Source organism: Dendrobium catenatum, unplaced genomic scaffold (assembly GCF_001605985.2).
Source record: "Dendrobium catenatum unplaced genomic scaffold, ASM160598v2 fragScaff_scaffold_416, whole genome shotgun sequence".
Classification (NCBI taxonomy): domain Eukaryota; kingdom Viridiplantae; phylum Streptophyta; class Magnoliopsida; order Asparagales; family Orchidaceae; genus Dendrobium; species Dendrobium catenatum.
In genome coordinates this window covers 352,301-373,104 of record NW_021318878.1, presented here as the reverse complement: position 1 = coordinate 373,104, position 20,804 = coordinate 352,301, and the positions used below count along the sequence as shown (strand labels likewise).

Sequence of the window (20,804 nt, the reverse complement as noted above, 5' to 3'; positions counted from 1 at the left end):
TACTACCATTGAAAGCAAGCAGCGACCACCACCAACCGAGACTAATGATACCCCTAACAAGCACTATGGCCAGAGACCACAATTGTTTATTATTGACGACAGGTGTCATAACTGACAAGGACTACAACAACCGTACTGCATAATATTTTGTCCAAGTTGACAATATTTTAAGTTTGTGTCTAACTAGCATTTAAGCTTCTAATCTCAAAGGGATAAAATGCATTGTATGATAAAAAAATCTAAACGGGCCATAATGGACTATCCAACAGTCATTTGTAAATCAAGGCTAACCCAAACCCATTATGGCCATTTCAAGGATTATTTAATGGGTTTAAAGACAGCCCTTAATAGCATATTTGACAGACCTACTTGAAGATAATATCTATCTAAAAATCTATCCAATAATAAGTAAAAATCACCTACAAGTTTAAAAAAAAAATATTGTTCATTCAAAGAAGGAGAAGCTGGTATTAAGTTTAAAAATAGCATCAATGATTCGTATAACAATTATTGGTGAAAAGGATGTTTGAATCTCTTTCAACAAATGTTAGTGCTGACCTAAGTGATAGAAGCACAAGATTAGAAAGAATATATGTATTGGCTGCATGATTGACTGCAAAAGGAGTGTAAAGTATTTCAAAAACAGGGGTTTTGAAAATATTGACGTTTGGTTTGAAGTATAACAAATGCAGCGTAAAATTTTAATGCATTTGAAATACACTATCTAGTTCATTACGTGTATTTGGAATGCCTCCGATTTGGGCGAGTTCCAAATACACCGGAAATTCATAGCAATTGATGATGTTGTCAACCGCCACCGTCGGCTGCCACCCACTACTGCCGGTCACCTGCCACCAACCACACCGCCGCCAATGCCAGCCACTGATCACTACCTTTTTGCACTTTACATTACATTCATTTTATTTCAAATCAAACAAAAAATAATAATTTCATGCATTTCTTTTACAATCATTTAAACAACTCCAAAATATCCTTTTACACTGCATTCCTTTTTCAGACAACCAAAGAGCCCCTTATCTAAATGTGTTTTCTATTGTGTTTTATAATGCCATCATATAATGCATTGCAAGAATATACTCCTCCACTTTTAGTTTTGACAGTTTTTCCTCTCAACATTAATTCCATAAGCACCAAAAACCCAACATGGACCAACCGAAGATCAAACCACAAGGTCATGCAAATTACTAGGTAAACAAAAGAAAACCTCAAACCTGAAGAAAGTGGTAGCACGCCTTTCCAGAAGAACAAATGGAACAACATACTATGTGTTTCTGAATCCATAAAACATGGTTAGATATAAAAAAATAATAATGAATTCTCATGGTCAAAGAATCAATACGGTACAAAGAAAACCATAATTATACTAGTAATCATCAAATTATGCAATTCACCAAACATGAAGGACAATTCTAAATAAATTCAAAACACGGATAAGAAAATAAAAAATAGTGTGAACAAGAGTAGAAAGAAGATCTACATATATGCAAGCTAATTGATAAAAAAATAAATAATGCAAGCCTAGGTTTTCTATCCAGAAGTAAGCTTTCGATATAAAACTCAATTCATCATTTAAATATATAGAACAAAAACATATATTTAAGAGAATGAGTGTGATCAGTGCATGGAAACAATAAACTACAACTCTACGGATGACTTGGATATCCGTTCATTTACACAAACTTACCACTTAATATAGCAGATAAAGTCTATCCATGATTTGAATACATGATGTCCAGGGCAGGATAAGGGAAATCATACCATTGTAACCAAATGGTCCAAATCCAACCTAAATAATATTTTTAGGTTTAAAAGTTGTACATAAAAATATCAAAATGAGATAATTCTTTCAACCTTTACAAGGAGATAATAATCATATCAAGAAAAATTGAGCCCAATGTAATAAAGTTTCTAAAAAAATGCAGGATGAAAGGCTATTAAAATTTAAACATTTTAAACACAGGAAAAAGCTACTAAAATAAAAAACGTGTAGTGCCATTATAAAGAATATTATGGAAGATTTTGAAGTTTAACAATGAATATATGTTTTGAAAGATAAATCTTGCATGTGCGCTTATTATCTTTGAACTAACTAGTCGAAGATAAAACATAAGGATAACCTGTTAAGATAAATATTTAATATATTTGAATTAACTAATGGCAAGATAAAATATAAGAAAACCATGCTAAGCCGGCATATGCATAGATATTGTTTGTTGATAAAAGAAAAATACATCAACAGAATTAAGGAATCACAAAAAAAGGATAACAAGCACGTAAGATGACCAATACTCAATAGCATACCTTTTGGTCAAACTGAGTTTCCTTTACTGACCAATAATAGTCGCATCCAAAACTTACCATTCGTAAAACAACTGCAACCAAAAAAAAAATCACATCCAGCAACCATACAGATAATAATTTTGCAATTCTAATACTGTTGAACATCTTGTATTTACGTGTTTTGGAAACCTGACACACATGGGTAGCCACTAATGTAGGATAACAAAGAATCATTGAAAACTGGCAGAGAAGATGAATAACTTCAACGATAGAAAACATAAAATGGATCCATGTTTCATAAATTCTTCCTCGATGATCTAGATTGTAGAAAATCATTCTTTATCTATAACTCAAGAATATGGAAATCATTTTTCCATATCACGTATGGTGCAGTCAAATTAACTCCTTTCTTATTTATAACTACAATTTTGGTAAATCTGAAAATGGATACATCAATTCAATAACTGCACAAGATTCCAACAATCTACCTTTACGTGTAATGAACCGTCCCGGTATATAGATTACAATAGAATGAAATATTATGTTCTGAGTTACGTTTGGAACAATGAAAAGTGAGTAAGAAGCTGAGGCCACCAAGACAAAATGTCAGCTGAAAATTAGAAAAGCATGCGACTGCATGGAAAAAATCATACTTTATGAATCCTACACTAAATAAAATTCAACGGTGCTCTGACCCAATTGTTATATTTGATGATAAAAAGGTTGTAACTGAAACAAATAGGAGAAAGCAGCACAAGTAAACATGTATAAATTTATAATCATCCAATTTGTATAACAAATGCAATTGCAAGCTCAACATATAAGCACTATTAGGCTACTCCACTTATCCCTGACTTACTGATCTTAACAGCAAAATACAAAACCAAGACTTTAGATGACAGCATTTGACAATTATAGATAAATTCAGGTACAGAAGTTTTCAAGAACAAACTTTTATGTAGATTACCAAGATTAAAGCATATCTGCCATCGAAAGGAGCCGCGATAGCTGTCCAAAAATGCCCAGTGATTCCTTTTGACGGAAAGTAAATGAAGTTCAAATCAAAAAAATTGAATCGGAAGATAAATGAATTCAATATCTGAAGCTTCATGTTACAAACCCAAATAAAGAGAAAGAGTATCCGTCATAGATGCGGTTCAACAAGAGAATTGATATGTTGAAAATCCAGAGCACATATAGGTAAGATTTTGATTTTGCCAAAATCTGCCAAAATAAGCAAATTGATAAGGAAAAAGATGAGAAAACTTCTGAAACATGGACATTTACACTTATTATTAAACAAAAAAATGAAAAAGGCATATTTTTACTTATAAATATTTAAATCAAGCTAAAAATTTAATATTGACCTTAAGAACATGAATGAGTTCATAAGTTCAATAAATCATGGATATTAATAAGTAGTAAATTGCCTTAAATTAGAATTAACATCAGGAATACTTAAAAAATAACATTAAGCATTTATCCCACCACGTGGGGTCAGCTACATGAATCCTTTTTCTCCGTTGTGTTCTGTTAAGAGTCAAATTCCCATTTAAATCTAATAAAAAAGGTCATTTCAAATATTTATAACCAAGTCTTTTTAGATCTATCTCTACCTTTCTTAACATAATCCAAATCTAATACATTTACTCTCTTAAACGGGTCATCAGAAGGCCAATGTTTTATGTGACCAAATCATCTAAGGCCACACATTGGCATGGATAGAGAATAGAACTTCTTCAAGTTTTACTACTTATGGAGATGCATATAAACAGCTCGGTGGAAATAAGAACTTTCAATGAGTAATTTCTATTTTTACAAGACTGAAAAAAGAAAAAAAATAAGTGATAGGTAATCAACCAGTAAAAGTTTCATGGATCAAACTCTCCGCTAACTAAAGGGTAAAATTGCTTAAATCAACCCCTCCACCAGTAAAAGTTACACAGAAACATCTCTCAAGGCAAGGGTAAAATGCTTAAAGAAACCCCTTCCAAACCTGTAGGCGCAAGATCTTCATGAACTAAGTACGCCTTTTTTCGTAATCAGCCAACAAAAGTTTACCAGAATAAATATCAAGATGTCAAGTTAGTCAAGGCCATTTCCCATAACTATTTTGTTGTGCTTATCAAAATAAAGTCAAGTTTTTCAAATTTCAAAAGAAGCTAGAGAAAAAAGCAAACCTTTGAAAGGAAATAGTTCACTGAGGCAATTGAGAGGACAAACACTACACTGCAATTTTAAGAATTGATGGATTAATAAAATAAGAGCATGTCAACTACATTCAAAAGAAAGTATGTCAGAAACAAAAATGCATACCATGCTCCATGTAAATGTAATATGTATGCCAACGATATTAAAAACCAGACAACTGACATCTCCTTCGCTTTCAAGTAAAATTGGCTTCTCAGGGTATTTGCTCCAAAAGTGAAAAGTCCCAAAACAAAGGTAAGAATGGGTAAATTTCCATGAAAGTTTCTCCATTGTGCATCAGAAAGATCCTATCAGGAAGCGAAAAAGTACAGATTTGTAAGGGTCCTTCATCATTCTTCCATAACATATTTCCAATGAAATTAAGAATAGAATCAATGATAATAAAGAACAAAAAAAGAATCGAGGATAAAGATGAACAGGAAATAACAAGTCTTTTAAAGACCACCTTAAACTTTAAACATTAAGGATAAACATGTATCTACAACTATGCACTTGACCAATTTGACAGATCCATACTTCTATGAGCTGCAACAATTAGTAGTTTTTGAAGCAATCAATCAGGCCCTACAACATGGACTGGTCACTCTTCCTTGTAGCCCATGAAATTCAATATAGTTATTACTGTATTCTACTTCTCCAAGTCTACACAGTCTGGTTTTGTTGAGCCTCTACCTTTCTTTAATAGGGAAGTATATGACTCTTTACTCAAGAGGAAATAGCACATGGATGTAGCTTCTTTCGCCCCTTAGGTGGCAATTGGAAACTGCAAGTTTTCAACTTTATAAGGTTAAAAGTAAACTTGATCCCAGTAAAACTTTGCTTGAGCGGTGAGCCTTCCTTGAAACTTGTTTGCTTATGATGTTGATGAACTGCCTGTTTCTAACAGGATATAACGGGAATGACATAAAAAGCATAGCTTGACAGAGGCCCAGAAAAGTGAACTTTTATTGACTATAACTCAACTGCACCTTCCAACCAACACCACCCATGCTGATTACCTGGCAATTCCAGCCGATGCAAAAGCAATGCCCCGGATAAAAAAATGACTAGACATAACTTCCGAAGGTAATACATAAAGCTAATTGGGATGAGAATAATCTTGAGATCTACGTGGAATGGGAAACCCACTCCTTTTTCGTACATATTAAAATTATACTGAAAGAGACTCAAATTGAGGTAATCACAGAGATTACAACAATCCAAAGTCTTACTACAATCCAAAGTCTTACTGATCAAATAACATAATTATAGTTTAGAATAGGGGTGCAAGTGAGCCAAGCCGGCTCGAGCTCGACTTGTTTATGAGCTCACGAGCTGAACTTATCGAGCTCCTTTAGTAAACAAGCTCGATTTCGAGCTTGAACCGGCTCGGCTCGTGAGCTCACGAGCTGGCTCGAATAAATATTAATATTTTTAAAATAATTTTATTTTATTTATTAAATTTAAATATTAAAAAAATTAATAAAACAACTTAAGTTTTATTTAAATGTTAAATATTTCATATTGTTTTCTAAATTTTGATAAAGTTTTAAAAATCCCTCTTAAGTTTTAAAAATCCCACCTAAATTTAAAAATTCCCTCCCACGGCTCACGAGCCGGCTCGAGCTCGTTTACAGTGAGACGAGCTCGAGTTTGAGCTCGCTTTCCAACTAATAAGCCGAGCTCGATAAGGGCCTAAACTTAACTCGACTCGACTCGTTTCACCCCTAGTTCAGAATAGCAATGACAAAAAATAACAATATTTAGCAACTCATCCAGCAGTATTTAGAGAGAGGTGTGGTAACTTCCTCAATCAGGACACCTCGAAACTTTGAATCCCATCCATCACATAATATTTGGTTATCCATAATGTGTAGTTCAACCCACTTACATCTCCTCATTAGGAGATCAAACTTGCTGATCCATGAATACTTCTAATCAGAATCTCCTTCAACAATTTTTTTAGCAATCTTCCACAGTAGCAGCAAATGCACCCTCTAAAGTACTTTGATTTTATCCATCCATATCCACCTTCGATTATTATGGCAAGTTTGTATAGAGGACAAACTTTAAACAAGAGCTAATACAAGGTTCCCATTTCTTGCCCAATTAGAACTGAAGTCCATGTAAACAATTACCAATTTTCACGCCAACTTTAGAGCAGAAACTTTTCGAATGAAGTTGACCATACTACCAACATAAAATATTTGGATGGAGAACATCCAAGGACACTGAAAACTTCTATGGATGATATCGACTGCTGATAATCAAGCAGACATAATCAAAGGCTTGATGGCCATTCAATATTTATTAATAATTTAGCTTGATTCAACTGACGTATTTAAAACTTATACACACAAACACACACACACATATATATATATAAGCAATTGCTCTCACCCTCTACCTTTCTCCCCCCATTCCTTTCTTCCCTTAGTTTCAAATCTCACTCCCTATGATTCCTTTTCTAGGTTTCTTTATTGCTGCATACATAGCTGAAACTCATTTCAGCCACTGAACTGCGGACTGCTAAAGGACCAGCAGATAACAACCTTCCTTGCATTAGTTTCTGGTCTTCCAGATTACCACCAGTACCTCCCAACCTCCCTTCTCCCGCCCTTTTAATCAGCAAATAACATTATAAAACCATAAAAAGGAGGTGTAATTGTGGTCCCCTACACAGAAAAATATGCAATTGCAGAATTAGTTCAATATCTGCCGCATAATTGTTGATGTTTGGTTCCGCGTCTGCTGAAAATTTACGCCGATGCTGCTCAAAGCTGCGATACCTTCCGTTGTGTTAAAAATCCTTGTTGCAATAGCGTAAAATATAGTATACGATTAATACCTCCGATGATACTTTGTAGCTGATTCCTTCACGTTCCTGTTGCCCGTTAGCTGTTTTTTTTATATACGCCTACTAAACAGCCAAAGCTGATTCCATCATCTTCTTCGCTACTATGTACACGGAGTACAGTAGCTCACCAGCAGCCTCTACCTCCCTTATCCCTGCAAAAATTACAATTTTTCCCACAATCCATTTCCAAAAAAAGTTCAACACCTTGTTGAATTTCAAAATGGAAAGCCTACCCAAAACCAAAATTTTATCCTTATCCAAACCTGAAACTAATCCATTGAAACACTTATAAGACAAGGAGAGGACCATTTGGAGGAACCAAACCCAAATGGACTTGAACTGACCCTATGGAAACAGTCCGAGTAAATTGAACCAAGAAGAGGCCAAACAGAAATCTTCCTTTCCATTCAAAGATGACTGGCACGCTTGAACGCAAAGGCATCTACTCATGTTGCTTCACCCCAGAGTTCAGAGCTTCATCTTGAAGGCCACCTACACAAAGTTAAGGTTCAACAACACTCTACTGTATAGATACAGAATTGAAGAGTTGGATCATGTGTTGAAATGCAAGACTACTACAATAATTTTGGTCCATGCGTAGAAAATTCCAATTTTCCGCATAAGTATGAGTTTAGTGTCCATTACAAAACAATCACAGCTTTAATACAACCTAAGTGATTTACTTTCCATATCAAATGATGAGCGTTATGATGGTGAGATTGCATATTGCCTAAAATTATAAAACTAGCACACTATATTCCAATAGACTTGAATACGTGCTAGATAGATAGTTCCTAAACTGACCTTATGCAAACGTTACTTATCTAATGTCAAATGTTAACACATTCAATTTTATCTAGGGTTATACTGTAGGCTTGCCTCATAGCACATCTGAATGTTTTGTTTCCTCATCATAACATTTTCCTATAACTATGAATGTTGTTGCACGAACAGAAAACAATGAGAAACTGGTACATTCTGTCAAAACATCGAGCCAATGGGTCAAAAAACCAAGAAGAGCATTATTCCATTTTGCTGCAAAAACAAAAACTCCTGAAAATTATTTTAATCGGATCATGGGTAGATTTGATGATCCCTAATCAATCCAGACATTAAATTAGCATAAACGTCAAAGAATTTTAATGAAGGTACAACTCTATGTATCTTTCCTTTTCCTCTTGGAATTCTTAAAAATCTTAATCCCAAAAGAATAGCTTTTAAAACATAAACACACAAGAATATTGTTCATTAAATGACTTAAGAAATGAAACCGTAGATAAGCTAGCCACCATCAAGAAAATGGGTCTCATGCACCTCTTTGAAAACATCACATAGCTAGAAATATAGTTGACCTTCCAGACGAGAGGCAACATTGGCATCATCAACAACATAGAAAGCATATGTTAGATCGGTCCAGCCAATCCAATAGACCGGTCCAACCAATCCACAGGGGACCGGCTCAGTCGGACAGAAGCGGAACTCTTCCGCCTCTCCTGTATGCCACTAGAAACCGCTGGGTCCATTGGAGCTTCTTGGGAAGGATTTTTGGGGGAGTTAGGATGGAAATTTGAATGTAGGGACTGTTTAGATATTTTCTTTTGGATTGTACGCATTAAATAGTTGGTTTCCAAGGATTATGGTATCTTGAATTTGGCTTAAATCTGATATCTCTTAGGTTTAGGTTTTGGGCTCTAGCAACGTCTACAGATTTGAAAGAGATAGATCCTCCTCTCGAATAGAGGATCAATTGTATCTTGATATTTTTTGTTTCCCCTTTTATCAAATAATACAAATTATCTACTGTTTTCATGATTTTGAGTGGATTTTTGTGGAGAACTCTCGCTGTTTTTCGAGGATTGATAAGAAATACTTGAGATCTACAAGTATTTCCTATCAAATTGGTATCAGAGCAAGTCTTGAGACCATCGAAGACAGATTTTTTGAAATTTTAGTGGCGAAATTGCATCCAGAGGAAGAAATTTTTGCTGATTTTGGAGCAAAACCCAGAATTTTTATGGCGGCCAAGAAGGTGACGCGTTGAAGGAAAGCTTGGAAGGAGAGATGAGCCAAATAAAAGCCACGATGGAAGATCGAATCTCATCCGTGGAAGGCAAAATTTCAGATCTTCATGCGATGATGACGAAGTTATTGGAGAATCAAATTCAAACAGTGGCATCAGAGGCAAAAGAATCGGTGGGGAAAACAGCAAATTCTAATTGTCATAGGAGGGATAATGAAGTGGAAATCATGAAGGAACAAGGTGAAAGGTATGGAGGAAGGCATGGGTATGGGGGCAAGACTCAAGGGGTGCTGGTTGGGAAAGAAAAGAAGGGGAATACGGAAGAAGGGGTTCTGATTTCGAATAAAAAGTGGGGAAAGTGAAGAAGGGTTTTCCGTATGAACGGAGGGAAGATCGGGGGACTTGGGGGGGTCTGAGCACATGGGAGAGGGGGAATTATGAAGGAACAAGGGTAAATGGGGGAAATCAGAAGATGAAGAAGCTGAAGATGTCCATTTTTTGAAAGGGAGGACGCACATAGGTAGATTTACAAGGTGGAGAGGTACTTCTCCGTCAATGGGCTAACAGAGGAGGAGCAGTTGACCGTAGCAAGCTTATGTTTGGAGGGGAAGGCGTTGTCGTGGTACCAGTGGAGGGACCAGAGGAGACCCACTCGAAGTTGAAGAGAATTCAAGGAATAATTATTAGAACATTTCCAAACCGACAAGTGAGGAGACTTCTATGAGCAGTTCTTTGCGTTGGTACAGAACGGAACAGTGGCAGATTACCGATAGTGGTTTGAGCATCTAGCCAGTAGAGTGAAGCAATTCTCGAAGACGACATTAGAGGGGAACTTTCTGAAAGGGCTCAAATCAGATATGAGAGCTGCCGTAAAAGTACTAAGGCCCCGTGACTTGAGAGGATATGGAGTTAGCAGAGTTGGTGAAAAATCAGAGGTATCATGAGAGGGGAGCCAATAGCAGCAATTCAAGTGGCACTTATAGGACAACGACCACTCTTCTAGCACCCAAGGGGCCTGCATTAGGCAACATTAATGAGACTCCCAAGGAGAATCCAGGAGGAAGTGGGGGGGAACTACAAAAGATTGATGGAGAGGGAGATGCATGAGAAGAGGGGGAATGGACTACGCTTCAAATGTAATGAGAAGTATACTCTGGGGCCCAAGTGTAGGGATCGAACTCTTCAGGTTCTCACCGTCTGCGATAACAAGAAAATTGAGGAGGAAGATGAGAGTATGGGAGAGAGAGAGAGAGGAGGAAAAGCTGCATCTGGACGTGATGGAGGTCTCCCTGAATTCAATGGTGGGATTCACTCTGAATCATACCAAGAAGATGAAGGACGAAATAGCAGACAGGTAGGTGGTGGTGTTGATTGGCAGTGAGGTTACCCATAATTTAATCTCCAACCAGGTCGTGGACAATTTGGGGGTGACATTGATGTATACAAGGTGTTATGTAGTGATGAGGGGTATGGGAAAGTGGAGATGTGTTAGGGGATATGTAAAGGAGTAGTGTTAACCATACAGGGGGTTCATGTGAGAGAGGATTTTCTCCCATTGAAGTTAGGGAGCATTAATATCATCCTGTGAATGAAGTGGCTGCAGACCTTGGGGGATACCAAGATCAACTGGAGAGTATTGACAATGGAGCTGATGGTAGATGAAAGAAGGGTAGTGATTATGGGAGATACAGGGCTCACCAAAGCCATGATATCACTTAAAACCAAGGTGATGAGCATACAGGAGGAGGGGGAAGGTTATCTAATGGAACTACATAGATTGGAGGGGGGCAGGGATAGTCCTCTTTTAGTACAACCATTGATTCAACAGTTCAGTGAGATTTCTCAGCCGCCTCGGGGGTTGCCTTCTCCGCGGGGACAGGAACATGTTATTATCTTAAAGGAAGTAGTTTCAGCTATCATTGTTCATCTATATCGTCATCCCCAAATCCAGAAGGATGAGATCGAGAGATTGATTAGGTAGATATTAGAAGCATGGATTATTCAACCCAGTCTCAATCCATTTTTCAATCCAATGTTATTGACCAAGTACTTTAGCAGCAGTTTCCTTCGTTCCACCTTGAGAACAAGGTATCATTTTGGGAGGGGAGTATTGTTAGAACGATCCATTGGACTGGTTCACACGGGACCGACTCAGGCGAACAAAGTTCTCTTCCGCCTCTCTTGTATGCTGCTAGAAACCGTCGGGTCCAAGGGAGTTTTTTTGGTAGGAATTTTGGGAGAGTTAGGAGAAAAAATTGAATGCAGGGACTGTTTAGAGATTTCTTTTTGGATTGTATGCATTAAATAGTTGGTTTCCTAGGGTTAGGGCATCTTGAATTTGGCTGAAATTTGATCTCTTAGGTTTAGGTTTTGGGCTCTAGCGGCGTCTAGAGATTTGGGAGAGATAGATCCTCCTCTCGAATAGAGGATCAATTGTATCTTGGTATTTTATGTTTCCCCTTTTATCAAATAATACAAATTATCTATTATTTTCGTGGTTTTGTGTGGATTTTTGTGATGAATTCTCACTATTTTTCGAGAATTGATTGGAAATACTTGAGATCTACAAGTGTTTCCTATCAGCATAGTATTGGTAACAAACTGTTACATTATAGTGCGGGCTCTGAAACGTGCAATCCGATTGATTATTGAGAGGGCGGATTATTTACAGGCACTAAAATTTAAGATATAAAAATTATAAATAAAAATTACATAATTAAGATAACTAATGAACTAAAACTTAGCTAATAATGAATTCACATTTAGTTCAATGAATGAACTAGAAACCAGCTCATAAATGAGCTAAATTCCAGCTCAAAATTTATTGAGCTAGTAAGCTCAAGGGAAGTCAAAACAAAAATTTTTTGGGTTTGATTTGACCCCCCCCCCCCCCCCTGGGTTTTTTCCCCCCCCCCCCCCCCTTGCCTACATCAATTGTTCATCTGTATCGTCATCCCCAAATCCAGAAGGATGAGATCGAGAGATTGATTAGGTAGATATTAGAAGCATAGATCATTCAACCCAGTATCAGTCCATTTTTCAATCCAATGTTATTGACCAAGTGCTTTAACAGCAGCTTCCTTTGTTCCACCTTGAGGACAAGGTGGCATTTTGGGAGGGGAGTATTGTTAGACCGATTCACACGGGACCGGCTCAGGCAAACAAAGTTCTCTTCTGCCTCTCTTGTATGCCACTAGAAACCGTAGGGTCCAAGGAAGCTTTTTGGGTAGGATTTTTGGGAGAGTTAGGAGGAAAACTTGAATGCAGGGACTACTTAGAGATTTCCTTTTGGATTGTATGCATTAAATAGTTGGTTTCCTAGGATTAGGGCATCTTGAATTCGACTGCAATTTGATATCTCTTAGGTTTAGGTTATGGGCTCTAGCGGCGTCTAGAGATTTAGGAGAGATAGATCCTCCTCTCGAATAGAGGATCAATTGTATCTTGGTATTTTATGTTTCCCCTTTTATCAAATTATCTATTGTTTTCTTGGTTTTGTGTAGATTTTTGTGATGAATTCTCACTATTTTCCGAGAATTGATAGGAAATACTTGAGATCTACAAGTGTTTCCTATCAGCATAGTACTGGTAACAACCTGTTACATTGTAGTGCGGGCTCTGAAACGTGCAATTAGATTGATAATTGAGAGGGCGAATTATTTACAGGCGACAATTTAAGCAATGAAAAGGACTACAAAGATTTTTCCTCTTGCGGTAACTCATTTTCCTAGTTTGAAGGTTTCTAATAGGCACAAATTCCTATAATTAATTCTCTATCTTATAATTCAAAACACTTTATATTAAGGCTAGTGATATAAGCTCTCTCATAAATTGGTCATTGCAATGAGTCAATGACTCTCTTGGTGCAAGAGAAAAGATTATATACTCTTGTACTCAAAGGGGTTTGGTTTGATGATTGATAACCCATCAAATTAAGATCTCATAGTTTTGTCAATCCATAAAAAAAGATACCTTATTCCAAGGGTAATAGACTTTTAATATAAATATTTTAAAACATTAATTTACCAAATAAAATTTTAGAAGCCCTAGACGCTTAATTTCATGATCTTTTACGCTTTCATTGGATTGTTGTACACCTCTTCCATTCAATTTCAATTATGACAACAAAAGAAGAGGTTAGTCACTAAAATATAGGTGTTTAAATTTAAAATTATATAAGACATTCAATGTGTTTGTTCTATATTACATAAATAAGTTTTTTTTCCACAAATTTGCATTGTTATTAAGTCATTTAATTAATCATTAAATAATTTTAATGTTTATTAAGTCATCATATTACAACCTCTGGTTAAATTCTGGTTAAACCTTTCAACCTTGAATAACATCTTCTATTTGTTTCATGTCTAATCCATATTTTAGAAACTTGCACTGATATATTTAATCAATGCAAGTTGTTGACCTAACTTGACTCGATGACCCTTGTTAATAGTCATGAGTTGTTAATAGTCATCGAGTTGCTTCCTCCAAAAGACCTAATATACTTAGTGAAATCTAATTAAATTATCTATTTCAGATCGACACAAGCTAACAGATGACCCTATAAGATACATTGAGAAGAACCAAAAACTTGATTGCAAGTCATTGGGGAATATACAAAGTCTAGCTCTATCTATAATATAGTGGTGCTAGCGCTATCCATGTTAACGACCCAATCAAGGACCATGTGTCACTTCCTTAATAGCATTGAATTTTGAGATTGATTTGTTTGATAAGATTGATATGATAGTAATTCCGTCGTGAGCATGGACCAACTTTAAATTTGGTAGCATTTTAATGCATTTAATTAGCTTAATGCAAGTATCAATGTTTTCTCTAAACACTGCAATTTTCTTATTATATGAATTTTTAATTTTTTATGGCATTTTCATATAGTATGGGGACATTGCGCCTTTTATATTTCAGAGAGGCATTTATAAGGAACATTTTTTGGATCCCATTTAGATGTTTTTAGGGACCAAGGAGAGGAGGCATTAGGATATTAAGGGGCACTAACCTTGGTGATTTGGTATTTGGGGTAAATCTCAGGATGGGATCTCAAGAGTTAAAAGGGCTAATGGTTAAGAAAGCTTTTCGGTTGAGCTTTGATGTCACCTTCACCAAGGAGATTTAGCCTGAGCTTGACGGAAATCTCACGAGTTGGTTGGGCTAATGGTTATGAAAACCCTATGCTTGAGATTTATTGTCACAATCACCAAGGAGATTTAGCATGGGCTTTTAAAGTAGCATTTTATTGGTGGCAAATAAGAGCTTAATATACATGGAATGATATTGAGATGGGTCATTCAACTATCTTTTGACAACGCCATAGGCATTTGGGTCCATTGTGAAAGTTTTTTTGCCCGAGTTCTTAAAGCTTCCTTTAAGTAAGGAAGTGGTGAGACTCGATTCAATCCAAAGACTTTCAAGAAGACACCTCCCTCTAGTTATGATCAACATATATTTTACATATAATCAATAATAGTGGTACGTAGGTTTATTTAACTTTGGATTGATAGTGAGATGCATTGAGGCATTTTTTATAGATCGGATGGTGAAGTCATTAAAGTTGGTTGTCAACCAAGCAAGACAACTCACGAGGATAGGTTAGTTATTTATTTGAGTCTCAAATTGGTTGGTTGGTTGGTTGGTCCTTAGGATATCATTGTAATCATTTTTAAAAGGGAAAGTTGGAAAGACTCCTGATAATTTGTTTGCAAGAGGGTTGACATTTGAGTTGGTAAGTTGTTATGTGACCCACTAGAAATTAGATTATTCAGTCCAAGGCATCTATAACCCATCGGGGATTAAGTTTAGTTATAGGCCTTCAATAGTTCAATAGACTTCATTATGTGTGCGAATTTTAGGTTGGCATAGCAACTACCTATGGCTTTGGGTTTTAGGTTGTTAGCCTTGCAGTTGAATTGGAATGAGCTCCACTGAGAATAATCAATTTTTTTTTAGTGGAGCCAGTATTGAGTTAGTAGACATGCTAGCATGTTTATAAAGGAATCAATCTAGTCAACCTCATTGCAAGGGAATTAAGGGATTCGATCGATTCTTAGTTTAATTGAATCCCAATAGGTAGTTTTGACTTAGTAGTGATAATTAAGTATAAAGAAACACCTTGGGAGTGAAGTAGTAGTTTATCCATATTTTGGAGATGATGTTATTTTAACCACATTCAAAAAATATAATTTAATCTTGCATCAAAGTGATGGGGAATATTTTAGGAGCACATTAAAATCATGGTCATTTTAGCTAGTAAATTATGTCAACCTTTTTGTAAGGGAGACAAAAGATCTAATTGGGGTTGTGTGTTTGATTTCATCCAACAAAAATGGTTAACCTCATCCCAAAGGAATTGGGGGTTTAACAATTTTTATAGAGCATTAAATGGGTACAATCTCCATGTCATTTGGTGAGATGTAAAGATGGAATCAAGGGCTAAAAGACCATCATCTAGCTAGGACAAATAAAGAGCCTTAACATGGACTTAAAAAAATCATTAAAAAATTATAGCTAGAATTTCAATTTTTGGTTTAAAAATTTTGAATTTAAACCTTCTATTTTGAAAAACCACATGGAAAGCTTTGTAGTTGTTTAATAAGTTTTAGGATAACTACGAAACTCCTTTGGTAAGGCATGACTTGCTTGGCATTCAAAATTGAAGTCTTCTATTTTGCTAGAGTGGTTCAACTCCTTCCTTCTTGTTTAATCAGCCCTCTCTCTCTCTCTCTCTTTGAATTTTGAATTAATTTGAATGGATGTGATAGATAAGTATGGATTGAAAAGAATGAAATTCAGCTTTGGTTGTGCTTAGAAAAAATTTGAATAATTGCATTTCTCTTGGTTGGAGCATGGGCTGACCTAGGATACTCCTTGATGTGAGGTTTATCTTTTTTTTTTTTTTTTTAATATTCTTTCTTCTTTTAAATATTCATCCACATTATCCACAATATCCCAAACATCATCCAAGGCCAATCTCCAACCACTGCAACCATAAAAAAGTCAAAACCCTAACCAGAAGCCCTCAGCCAAACTAGGGTTCCTACTAACCTAATTTTGGCTATACTCCCTCCATCACCCTTTAAAACCTTTGACAGTTCACCAAAAACTCCATAACTAACTTCCACATGCCCACCTAGCATTCTCAAGTCACTACATATCCCATTAGCCTTCATCGATAATTCCATAAATCTAAACTAGGCCAACCAGCCAAGCAAGACCTTCCGAGACCTAGACTTAAAGCACCTCCACCAAAAGGCCCTTAATCCTATTAGTTCGATTCACTGCTCCAGAATCCATCTAAACACATAATAATAACCATTCCAAGTGCACCTAAGACATATTTGCCCTCCATTCCATAGCACTAATTTCCAAAACCTAAATGAAGAGCTGTGACCACTCCCTTGATCCACCACTTCAAATAACTCTCGCTCACTACTCTAAATGTTATTACCACATTGAAGAAACCTTATTATAGAAAGTGAAAGCCTTGGTCCATTCTTTTCCCAAGGCTACATCAATGTTGTATGCTTTAGTAAACTTAAGCGATCATTGGGTTAATTGGAAATCGTCCAAGTAGAAATTTGGGATTAGCAGGGTAACTGGGCAAATTTGGAGTTGACTAGCATTTGACTCAGTAGAATTTGGGGGTTGACCAATGTTTGGCAAGGTAAATTTGAGTTGAGCAATATTTGACTTGGTAGGATTATTGATTATTCAGATTGAGGGTTGTAAAGATTAGAGAAATGACTCGTACATTCTGAGATCATCACTGACCATTGTCTCCCAAGGTCACAATGTGGATCCCCTTTTGATACAGTAACCTAAATTAAACCTAGCAATATCAGGTTATGCCTACATTAAGAACTTTTAGGGGTCAATAAATAAATTGTAATCATTTGATGAGAACCATCCACATACCGACCTCATAACATGACAAAATCCTCTCTTTAATAAATAATAAAGACTTTGACAATAACATTGGTGATAATCAGCATCACCCTATAAATGATAAAAACTACTATAAACAAAGTTTTAATGATAACATCTTGATTTGTACCAAAGATTTAAGCTAGAGTCTACCACATTTTTATAGCTAGCATGAACATTTTTTTAATTCATTTAAAAATCAAAGACTACTAAGTTAGGCATTATATAAATCATCATTGAAAAGTCAGACGTTTTGTCAAGCTATTAGGTTTTGAAAAAAGATTTTAATGTGAAATCATTGCAAACCTCATCTTAATATTGAGAGTTGTGCTGCAAATGTGATATTTCTAATTGCTCCTAGGTAGGTCAAAGGGATGCTGGAAGCTTTTCCTAATTTTTTAATAGAGGAGATGAGTGCTTGAGAGGAAGATAGGGGAACAAGAGCGTGTTATGGGCAGGATAGAGGGATATGGGTTGAGTAGAAAGCAAAAGTTGGTAAGAGAGACAAGCTATAAGAGGGGGTAGAGCAGAGAGGAATAACAAACTTGTATTTCATTATTCAAGCATAAATAACTTACAAGAATGAAAGGTCTTTTTTTTTCATGATATGACTTACAAGCATTAGAACCCTATAAACAAACAACTCATGACTAAAGGCCCAATGCTTGTAATAAGCAATCTACGATTGCTAAATTGAAAACACATTGGCTGCACTCAAACTCTAGTTCCTCCTATCTTTACCCATTCCTACCCCTATTTGACCACCACCCCTCTCTCCTCCCATTTCTCCTTTCAAACTCACATCTATTTCTTCCGAACAAGAATAAGAATTGATTAGTCAAGTCAATCATGTAAATCAACTAATTAGTGAAGTAAATCATTTATGTTGTAATTCTTTATGAATAGAGCATCTAATTTTATCGATCATGTAAATCAACTAATTAGTGAAGTCAACAAATACATCTCCCCATCAAACTATGATCTAGTATCAACATCCCATCTTAACGAATGTTATTTTGAATGGTACTTATACCAAGCTATCCATATTAAATCTATAAACACTGGAATCGAAATACAAAAGCATTATCAATTCATGCCATGCTTAAAATTTACCAACCAAAATACTTGGTCTATGTATAAAGGAATGAAGATCATTATGAAATATTATATTCATCGAAAAACTTTTACCCGAAGCATGGTGTAGCAGTATTGTGTACCATGTTAAAACACAAATAATATGCCCATATACCTTTTAAGCAAAGTGTAATAAAAGCAAGGAAAATAATGAGCAAAGAAACATACATTTAAGCGATTAAACATCCACCCTCGACGAAGACCATAAAGTTCTCTAGAATGATCTGTGACAGGAAGATGCAACATAATTGAAGATAAACTTAAACAACTTCAGACATGAACACGAAAAAATGCGTTCGAAATCACATACTAAAGAACAATATAGAGAAAAAAACCGTTTTCATAGGTGTGTGAGGGTGTTTGCATGTGTGTACATATCAGAATGAGGAAGAGGGAGAGATTACCATGTGATAAGTACAAAGATCGTTGAATGACGATAGCATAGAATGCTACTGCATAGAGAATGAGGAAGAAAAGCTCACTTCTTTTCCAAAACAAAGTACTCATCTCTACCCCTCACTCCTGAGAAATCAATGGGAAACAACTTTATCTCAGATTGCTGTAGTCGCCAGAGCTGTGGTTAAAACTCCAATTCTAATAGGAACTCCAAAAATCCTTATTATCTATTAAAGAAAAAACTAAAAACTAAAATGATCAGTTAAATAAAAGAAAACAACATCACAACGATTTAAGTAACAAGGAATTTTTTTAATATATACAAAGTAAATCTAACGGCATAATTAGATGTGAATACCATCGATCAAATAATATGTTTAGTTCAATGTTATTGTATTTAAGGATGTAGGTGTTCCTAAAAGTGCAAATGTTTAGTTCAATGTTATTTATAGATTCTAACACACTTACGATAATATTACCACCCCCCCCCCCCAAAAAAAATAACTTTTTATAATATTATATTTATTTTGACTTTACTCTTTTACACCCATATGTATACTCGTGCGGTATGGAACTATGAATTCAAATTTAATAGATTATTCGGCATCAACCAAAAAGAATATGCTCTCAGGAGCTCACAAACCATTAAGTTTTTCAAAAGCATCCCTCAACATGATGACATCGTGTGCTAGCCCTTCCCACCAAGCCAACACATACACAAATCTAAAATTAAAGTTCACTATCACTGACACATTTTGTATATCATCAAATTTTCTGCCTCAAAAAGTAGTAATTTGATATAATGGAATATCTATGATGTGTGTTACATCTAGTGGCCCGACGCAATCTTATACTAAATCAATACATACTATACGTGGAATAATATTATATTACAAACTTGATAGAATGGAATATTTATGATGTATCTTTCCATTACTTGAACCACAGCATAAATGTGGAGTTAGTGGCAACCTTCTGATGTAGCATTTAATTTTCTTCCTCAAAAAGTAATAATTTAATATGATGGAAAATCTATGATGTGTTCCATCTAGTGCCCCGGCACCATATATTATAAATACAACAATATTCTATTATAAATTTGATCTGGTGCAATATTTATGAGGTATGTTTATCTTACTTGAACAGTAACATAAATGTATAGTTAGTGGCAACCTATTGATGTGTCTCCAATGTTTGTGGGGTTATAAGTTCATTTTTTAAATATCCAAGGTTTTAAAACCCATATTAAAATAGCAACTAACCCTTTCACCAGCATAGTTAAACATAAAGTTGGATGATCTAACGCACATACTTTGACCTAGCATGTGAAAAACATCCCCACATGTAAAATAGTTCTAAGTAAACCTCTCAACTTAAGCATGTCACATAGCTTGAAAATTGAAGAATTTCTCATTTGAACCATAAATACAACTATCACACCATTAACCTCATATATTTGTCATAGTATATGCTTCTCTCAGCAAGAACACTTACTTTAAGTTTGTTCAACAACCTCGTCTTCACTTTTTTCCCCCTCGTGAAGGGAAAGTTTACGCCACACATTGTACACAACTTTAGTATTAAGATTCACCATGATAAACTATACAACAACCGATTAAGAAGTAACTTAACTAGACTTTTTTAATTATTAATAAACTAATAGTCTATTTTATGTTCAAATAAGAAACCTAATATAGTTGTGAAACTTCATACCTGAGATTTAGAAGAATGCAGTGGATAGCAAGGCACTGACTCAACTCTCCTATAACCGGTGACCAGAGAACTTCATTTGTGGCTAGGTTCCCTCCAGCAACCTAATTGGAGCTTATCCCTACCATCAGCCGGGGCAAGGGCCCGTTTCTTCTCGTCGGATCTGCCAGCAGAGGGAGAAGAAAAGCTATCGCAAGGATTCCTGCTGCTCCTCTCTGCGAATCGACAAAGAAGGATAGGATTAGAGTATAGATGTGAACG

At 35.7% G+C, this 20,804-nt stretch overlaps 1 protein-coding gene across 1 annotated transcript in view; it reads right to left on the bottom strand.

The window, feature by feature from the left end:
* LOC110116758 (putative membrane-bound O-acyltransferase C24H6.01c) overlaps nucleotides 1–20,692 on the bottom strand; it is a 53,470-nt gene extending 32,778 nt beyond the window's left edge. Inside the window, exons 1-9 of the mRNA XM_028694234.1 lie at nucleotides 20,547–20,692; nucleotides 18,842–18,959; nucleotides 18,606–18,661; nucleotides 4,618–4,799; nucleotides 4,482–4,530; nucleotides 3,422–3,525; nucleotides 3,269–3,333; nucleotides 2,323–2,393; nucleotides 1,233–1,292 (exon numbers count right to left, since the gene is read on the bottom strand). Of these exons, the coding sequence (XP_028550067.1) occupies nucleotides 1,233–1,292; nucleotides 2,323–2,393; nucleotides 3,269–3,333; nucleotides 3,422–3,525; nucleotides 4,482–4,530; nucleotides 4,618–4,799; nucleotides 18,606–18,661; nucleotides 18,842–18,944 (690 nt within the window). The 5' untranslated portion in view covers nucleotides 18,945–18,959; nucleotides 20,547–20,692. The remainder of the gene's footprint in view (nucleotides 1–1,232; nucleotides 1,293–2,322; nucleotides 2,394–3,268; nucleotides 3,334–3,421; nucleotides 3,526–4,481; nucleotides 4,531–4,617; nucleotides 4,800–18,605; nucleotides 18,662–18,841; nucleotides 18,960–20,546) is intronic.
* Nucleotides 20,693–20,804: the final 112 nt, after the last annotated feature.